Source organism: Terrapene carolina, unplaced genomic scaffold, assembly GCF_002925995.2.
Source record: "Terrapene carolina triunguis isolate 2854851 unplaced genomic scaffold, T_m_triunguis-2.0 Scaffold131, whole genome shotgun sequence".
Classification (NCBI taxonomy): domain Eukaryota; kingdom Metazoa; phylum Chordata; order Testudines; family Emydidae; genus Terrapene; species Terrapene triunguis.
The window spans coordinates 12,837,313-12,845,897 of record NW_020664482.1 but is presented as its reverse complement, the minus strand read 5'-3'; the positions used below and the strand labels follow the sequence as shown (position 1 = coordinate 12,845,897).

The window sequence follows — 8,585 nt, the reverse complement described above, 5'->3', positions numbered from 1 at the left end:
GTTACTCACACCTTCTTGTCAACTGTTGGAAATGGGCCATCCTGATTATCACTACAAAAGTTTTTTTTTCTCCTGTTGATAATAGCTCACCTTAATTAATTACTCTCATTACAGTTGGTATGGCAACACCCATTTTTTCATATTCTGTGTATATATATCTTCCTACTGTATTTTCTACTGCATGCATCCGATGAAGTGGGTTTTAGCCCACGAAAGCTTATGCTCAAATACATTTGTTAGTCTCTAAGGTGCCACAAGTACTCCTCGTTCTTTTTGCTGATACAGGCTAACACGGCTACCACTCTGAAACCTGTCACCGTTTTAAATGTGTTGCTTCTTAGTTTTTGACTGTTTTTTTTTAATTATAAAAACTTCTCTTATAGAATGTGGAGCTGCTTTCACCAGCAAGCTTGAAGGAATGTTTAAAGACATGGAACTTTCAAAAGATATCATGATACAGTTTAAACAGGTATAGCTGTAAAGCCTGCCATGGCTTGTTCTCTAGTGTTTTATTACTTGTGGGTGTGTGTGATGCACCCCAGGGGTACTCAGGGTTGTGAGGCACCTCACTACTACCTCCTCTTAGCTTGAAGGAATCTTGGCTGTGCCTGTTGTGGATCAACTCCTTGAAACCACCAGCCTCTGGCAGCACAGCACAGCCTCGCTCACTCTGTAGAGTAGTAACACATGAATCCTGGAGTCTTCAGAACAAATGGTTACATATAAAACAAAATCATAACACGCTTTCTACTGACTAAATTTAACTAACAATTTACACCCCTCTCTAAACAAAAAAAGCTTATTTCAGCCAAAGTTCTCTCCAGCATATTCAACAAAGCCTGGTTGAGACCTGTTTTTCATAAAGCAAGCTCTGTCCCTTTACTTCGTCAGTGAAGGGTTTGTCAGGGTGTCATCTTTGCCTCCCAAATACAATAGGGCAAATCCGTGGAGTACACCTTAATATAAGGTTCTCCCCAGCTCTCCTATCCTCACCCTATTCTGGTGTTTTTCTCTTCCTGTTAGTTAGTGTCTCTGAAGTTCACACAATCTTTCCTTAACATTCAGTTCTGACAGGTGATAGGAGATCCAATGTGAACTATACAGTACTTAATTTACATGTAAAGAGCCAGCTAGATAAACATTCTTGCCAGAAAACACATTCTTGCTGGTGACCAGACCTTCAAGAACATAATTTTCAGTGTAGATACATAACTCCTTATACAATATCCATACGTGCATTTTGCAATTATGTTGATAACCAGCGTGACACTGGCTTTTATTTGAGATCTGTCATGACACTCTGGTGAACTAGAATGTACATGCCAAACCCAAGAAATTCCTGTAACCTCTCTGCACCTCCTTGCCAGATGGCATTGAGGTTCTTGGGTCACAGTGTGTTACGGCCAAAATGTTTGTTTAAAGCTCCAGTTGTAAATATTTCCTTACCATTTGAAGTAACTTTCTCTCCTTCAGAAGACACAGAGAATAACTTGCTCTTACAGGGTGCAGTTTTTTTAACTTGTTCCTTTTTTGTACAAAGATCCTTGGGAGGGGATGATTTTTTCAAAGACAAAAGGCAATTAGAAGCACAACTCCTACTGAAAAGTCAATGGGAATTGAATACTCAAATCCCATTTGTGCCTTTTGAGAATCTTCCACCTTAGTTCACTAATTGATTTAACTAATAAGAGAGCAAAAATCAGCAGAACAAGTACCTACTGGGATTTAATAGGAAATGTATTGAAATAAATATGCAAACTTGTTGAATGTCTAGCTTAACAGCATTACAAGCTGATGAGACTAGATCACTGATCTAGTGGATAGAGTAGAGCACATGGTGTCAGCACAACTCAGTTGTGTTCCTGACTCTGCCACTGATTTGGGTTGACTTTGGTCAAGTCATTTAACCTCTTGGCTTTAGTTTCTCTGTCTTTTAAATAGTCTTGTACTCCACAATGGCAGTGTATGGGTTTCTTTACAAACAGCAAAAAGTGTTTTGAGAGCCTCTGAAAGGTGCTATCATACTCGTTCTAATACTCATGTAGTTAACTTGCATTCTGTGCAGAGGATATATCATGAGGTCACTTGCATTCTGTGCAGACATGGCACTGATAATGCCTGTTTAACTTCCTGGTAGTTCTGCCTGTACGAATAAAAGAACAGCACCACTTTTACAATATGCTTTTGTTTCTCCTTGCAGTATATGCAAAATCAGAATGTACCTGGTAACATTGAACTAACAGTGAACATCCTGACTATGGGTTATTGGCCAACCTATGTGCCTATGGAAGTCCACTTACCACCAGAGGTAAGGATAACTATGTTGGACTTTGCATACAGGAGTAGAACACTTCTTTCTTAGGCTTGCCATTAGTTAATGTTTAATGTTTAACTGCCTTTTGAATAAAGGGTTAAGGATTATAACTATTTTTAAAAATAGATCAACCTTTAGGACGTAAATACATGGTTAACATCGCTTTAAAAAACAAAACCTTAACATTTGTTTTTCCTATCTAAGCTTGCTCCTCCCTTAAACTGTTTTGTTTTCATTTCATGTGTTTGATTAAATAAATGCAAATGGAAATGAAGTGGAGTTTTTAAAGTGGAGTTTTTCTTTCTTTCCCGTTCTTTAGATGGTAAAACTGCAGGAGATCTTCAAGACCTTCTACCTGGGAAAACACAGTGGTAGGAAACTTCAGTGGCAATCAACACTAGGTCACTGTGTACTAAAAGCAGAATTTAAAGAGGCAAGTATGAGTCTCTGGGTTATTTTCTGCTGGTGTATTCCTGCAGTCTGGCTTTTGTCCGTTTTGAGGTACTTTGTGATATGACCATGGATACCTCTAGGAAAGAATCTTGCAATATGATTAATATTTAGCATTGGCAATAGCCTTCTTGAATTTCTTTTAATATAATGACTGTGTGGTACCATCCAGATTGGTGCCATTGCAGGAGCTACCCAAAATATTGTGTGTTTAATGCATCAGAGACTCTGGTATTGGATGGTATAATTCACACAAGATAAATGACACACATGTTACTTAATTTATTGGTCTGAAAGTAGAGAGAAGTACTGCACACCATGTTTGTGATGGTGGGGAACAAATAGTAATTGAACATCTCATGTCTAAGACTGGTGCTGTATTTCAGTTAGCACATGGTGGTTAGTAATATGCCTTTTCAGATTCCTGACCCAAATAAAATGGATAGCTTTCCTGCAAGCCAAGTTTTCATTTGAATTAATGTACAATACATGAATGATTTTTGACTTTCTTTCCAAGAAGACTTAGTAACATCTGATCACTTCATCCTTGGCAGGGCAAAAAAGAGCTTCAAGTCTCTTTGTTCCAGACACTGGTGCTGCTTATGTTTAATGAAGGCGAGGAGTTCAGTTTAGAGGAGATAAAGCAAGCAACTGGGATAGGTCAGTATTAAATGCAGTTGATGGTGTCTGAATGATGTTGTCGAAAATACTAAACAGCTTGTTTCTGCTTTAGAGGATGGAGAGTTAAGGAGAACACTCCAGTCATTAGCCTGTGGCAAAGCTAGAGTACTGACTAAAAGTCCCAAAGGCAAAGACGTGGAAGATGGTGATAAATTTACATGCAATGATGATTTCAGACATAAACTCTTCAGGATAAAGATAAACCAAATCCAGATGAAAGAAACGGTATGGGTTTAGGGTTTTTTTTTTTTCCGATTGCTGCCCTCTCTCCTGATTCTTAGTTGAACTATCTTTTGCATGTAAAAAAATACAGTAAACTTTCTTTTGTCCAGTGTTGAATTTGTATATTTGGTCACCTACATGAAGTATGCAGGTGTACTTTGTGTGGCAAGTGAACCATAGGTCTTAAATCTGGATTAGCAAACTAATCCAGATTACCTTGCAGCTATCCTATTAATCAGATTTGATAATCTACCCATATTTCTAGGAATCTGAAAGATTTAAGTAGTACCTGTTGTTGTGTGCCATTGACCTTTGTATTCTGAAGCTTGACTAAATACAAATTTAGCAGTTTGCAATAGATTAATCTGGCCAGATTACATGGGAATAAGAAAATTCAGAGCCTTAATTGGCATTCTGTTCTCTATATTATGGCTAGGCGTTAACTTATCATTGGGTTCCTGCTGATATCTGAAACTATTTTAATCCCCTGTGTGACTATGTTTCTCTTTGTAGACAATAGCCTTTCAAAAAGGACTTTGGAAGGAAGTCAGGAGACAAATATTTGACACCAAAAATGCTGGGGTTAATGTGTAGCTTTCTGCAGGTCAGACAACCAGAAAAGGATGACTTTGACTGTTTTAGTGTTCTTTTTAAAACTTTTTTTTTAAACTGCTCATCCAGGTAGAGGAACAGGCAAGCACTACAGAGAGAGTATTTCAGGACCGGCAGTACCAAATTGATGCTGCAATTGTGCGAATCATGAAGATGCGCAAGACTCTGAGCCACAATTTGCTTGTGTCAGAGGTGTACAACCAGCTTAAATTCCCAGTAAAGGTAGAGTTCTGATTCTTTCTTTTGTTTCAGAAGATATTGTTCCTTGCTATACTTTCTCCTCATCGGTGTTGTAGAGATCGCTCGAATAAATAATACAGCCAGTGAAGCACTCTTATTTGGTAGGGAAAGTATTCCTTTCTAGGAATTATGTTTGAGGTGCCAGTTATATTTATTTGTGCATTCGAGTGAACAGACATAATAAGACTTTTTTTTTAAGTAAAGCTACAAGATAAAGCATATTATTCTAGAGCTGGGCAAACTACTGGTTGTGAATAACATTAAAACTTAGCCTCCTTTTTGTTTGTAAGTCATTCTCGGACTGATTTTTTTTTTTTGGTTTTTTTTTTGCATGCATTTATAAGTAAGGCTGCGAGTTTCCGTGACTTCTGCAGCAGCCGGTGTGCCTGGTTCAGGGACAGCTCAGGTAGCCCCTGCGCCAGGCGCACTGGCTGCTGCTGGAGCAGTTTCGGGCCCCCTCCAGCAACAGCAGAGTTTGGGTGTGGGAGGGGGCAGGGGATGGGGTGAGGTGGGGTCCCTGCAGCGACATACCCCTCACTCAGTTGCTAGGCAGAGGCGTGGCCAGGCAGCTCTGCACGCTGCCTCTGCCTGCAGGCACCGCCCCTCGCAGCTCTCCTTGGCCGGGAACTGAGGCCATGCCTCCGCCTAGCAGCTGAGTGAGGGGGATGTCACCGCTTCCGGGGACCCCCCCAGGTAAGCGCTGCCCAGAGCCCACCTCACCGCATCCCGGGCCCCACCTGTGACCTGTCTCTGACTTTTACTAAAAATACCCATGACTAAAATGTAGCCTTATTTATAAGCACTCACCAATTGTTAGGGAATGTGTTCTGGCTATGCATTCTCTGGAAAGACTCTGTGGGTAGTCATTTGCGACAAGTTGCATAGTATTGGTGCTGCTTCCCAGCTGCTTAATTCAAACTTCTTATCCAGAAGAGAATAACAAATACCTAATACAACTTTTCAGACCAATAGTTCTGGTTAAAACTTTGTGTAAACTGAGATTTACAAACACCTGTAGCTTGTGGCTGTCTCAAACAATGAATGAGATGTCTGTATCTATAGGGAGAGATCCATTCAAGTTCATATTGAACTTGGAGCTTAGTTTGCAAATAAACATGTGAATCACTTGTTTCATTTTTCAGCCAGATGTAACTTCTGGTGTTTTCCAGTGCAAGAAATGTAAAGTAGAAAGCTTTGCCACTTTCTTCTGTAGCTTTCTTGAAAAACACCAATTTTTAAATTTTCTCTGCAGATAAGTAAGCATTTGTATTGCATAAAATTGGCAGCCAGGCATGCATAGGTATAATAGCTGATGTAAATGCTTTTTCTCCCTTGTTCGTGGGGATCTTTCGCACAACATCAATCTAGGTCACTAACTTATACAATATGCTTTCAAATGTACAAAGTACATCTCTGTTACTGGATGAAAGCTCCACACAAACAGGAGATAAGCATTTATTTTTATATATATAAACATTTTATAAAATTGTGTTACAAAATACCCTTTGTGACCTGATTTAGAAGACACACCTGCATTACATTATGGGAAGTATGTCTGCCTGAATTCCAGTTTTAATGGGGCATTCATGTTTGACAGACCCCAAAATTGACAGTCACACACTTTTTTGCTTTCTATTTCTGTGAAAGACATTTTAGATCTGTCATGCTCTTGTACCTGAAGGATCTTCTGTGGCATTTCTGTAATTGATCAATAGGATATTTAGCTATTCAGGTGGTAATTTGAAAAATGTTTTCATGTAATATTGTTAAAGTGGGAGGAACTGAGTGATCAGAAACTTTGTAGAGATGGCTGCAAAAAAAAAAGTAGTACTGATGATCTGCATTATTTTACAGCCTGCTGACCTTAAGAAGAGAATAGAATCCTTAATTGACAGGGACTACATGGAAAGAGACAAAGAGAACCCAAACCAGTACAACTATATTGCATAAACATATGTTGGCCTTTGTTTTTCTGCACATTTGGTGTCATACTAAATTGCCGGTGGATAAACTAGCCTGTTGATCCCATTATTTGACTTTTTATACTACCGATGAATGAATGAAAGCGGTGTAATGGAAAAGTATAGTAGAGTGGACTTTTTTCAGTGGTTAACATGCCCATTTAAAGAGTACTATTTACATTTTAAGAAGAATGCTGTTGAACTCTTTGCATGTTATTTAGTATGATGTGCAGAAAACTGTAAGAGAGTACCTGGTCTTCGTGATTCCATTTGTCTCCGAGTCTGAAGAGGAGTCCCTTGATATATGACAAATGTTCTTTTACATCTTTAAACTATGAAGCAGAAGGTTAATTAACATACAGAAAATAACCTTTAAAATGCTTAAACTGCATGCAAACTTTTAATTTACTGTACAGAATATTGGATATATTTATCAAGTAGCAAAACGACCAATGATTTGATTCACTCATATTTGGATTTCACCCGGGGGGGAATAATTACCAAGTCAAGTTATACTTATTGATGTAGAAAACATTCTCTGTTGCAATTAGGAGGAAATGCAAAGGAAACGGTATCAATATAAAAGGATTGTAAGGTTACAAAATATGTACCATTCCTTAAATAACTGTGCCACTTACTTTAATTAACAAGCTTAGACTTGTATTTATATGGCTTACCCCAAAATGTAAAGTGTTTACCCTATTCTTAACATAAAACAGCAGCAACAGAAACAGTGACAATTTTTACTAGTCTTGAGCAGGAGAGTCCAACTCTTTGCAGTAACACTCAGCAAAAGAGAATGTATTATAAAATGAGGCAAAAAGCAACACAGTTCTTGCGCGCACACACACAAAAAAGCTACACAAACCAAAATTACAAATGGATTTTAATACTATTTTTCTTCGAAACAATCTAAATGGCTTGAACTTCACCCTAGGTTTAGACAGGGTGAGAATCTTATAGACATGTCCTGCGTTGGATTGCTTTTAGGAGTTAACTCAAGCCAACCTAAAGCTTTAAGAACTCAGTCCTAGACAGTAGCAGGCTTTGCCTCCTAGAACCCTAAGCCTACCTCTCATACAGAAAGATACTTAAATATTGCTTCAAGGCATCTAGATCCTGTTTTCCTAGTTGACAAGAGCATTATTTGGATCTTCGTGAAACCTGGGAGGAAAAAATAGCTTGAATACAGAGGTTCCCCAAACAGTGAGGTTATTGCTTGAAGTTTTTGCAACCGGAAACTTTTTTTGCTCTAGCAGAATATACCAGGAATATAAAGTGGCAGCAGAAGAGTTAATTTTTCCAGTTTTCCTAGACATGTGACAGCTCCCCTACCCCTCCTCACCAGTTTCAGCCATGCGGCATAGGAAGATGAAGAATCTGATTCACTTTCAGGCATCTACAGCCCTGAGAAATGCCAGACAACCCTAAGAGGCAAGAAAATGTTACTTTATTTTAAAATAATAATAATGGCCTTTCCTTAACCCACCTGATGACTAGCACTCATATATTCTTGATGATCTATTATTTCATCACCTTATGGCCCTGTGGAGTACATAAACCCTGTAGAGTGTGTGTGTGTGTGTGTGTGTGTGTGTATGTATGTATGTATGTATACACATTATATCCAGAACTTCCCCTTCCTGAATGTTGCTTTTCGTAAACAACTGTATGGTGTGAATTGCCTCCATTTTTTTTCTCAAGCTCCTTTACATAAAGTGCTCACTTGACAAAACAAAGAAACTGGGTTCTCCCCCAAGTAAAGAGCACTAGCACTCCTCATTTCATATCGTTCCCTCAATGCTGACTTCTTATAAAATTTGCACAGCTCTCTTCCACGTGAGCCGCAATAAGAAACCTGTCAATTTTTTGCATAGTAGTTATCAGTCTAATCCAATGGGAGACATTCAGGGTCACTACCTTTGAGAGGTATAATATATCCAGTGGGGGCATTTCTTGTGGAGGCTGCTTCTGTAGGGAATCAGGCAAGCCTATAACTATTAGCTCAGAAGCAGAGAGCCACCAGAGAGAGGACAACAATGAAATTGAGATCATGGCTTTTCTATCTTCATTATTTTTAAACTTCTTTCTGTATCAGTTGCATT

General features: G+C 38.8%; 1 protein-coding gene across 1 annotated transcript in view; it reads left to right on the top strand.

Annotated features, from left to right (window-relative positions):
- Positions 1 to 8,045, top strand: part of CUL4B (cullin 4B) — a 32,312-nt gene extending 24,267 nt beyond the window's left edge. The window contains exons 12-18 of the mRNA XM_029911873.1: positions 333 to 469; positions 2,201 to 2,308; positions 2,634 to 2,747; positions 3,319 to 3,424; positions 3,498 to 3,670; positions 4,349 to 4,501; positions 6,374 to 8,045. Of these exons, the coding sequence (XP_029767733.1) occupies positions 333 to 469; positions 2,201 to 2,308; positions 2,634 to 2,747; positions 3,319 to 3,424; positions 3,498 to 3,670; positions 4,349 to 4,501; positions 6,374 to 6,469 (887 nt within the window). The 3' untranslated portion in view covers positions 6,470 to 8,045. The remainder of the gene's footprint in view (positions 1 to 332; positions 470 to 2,200; positions 2,309 to 2,633; positions 2,748 to 3,318; positions 3,425 to 3,497; positions 3,671 to 4,348; positions 4,502 to 6,373) is intronic.
- Positions 8,046 to 8,585: the final 540 nt, after the last annotated feature.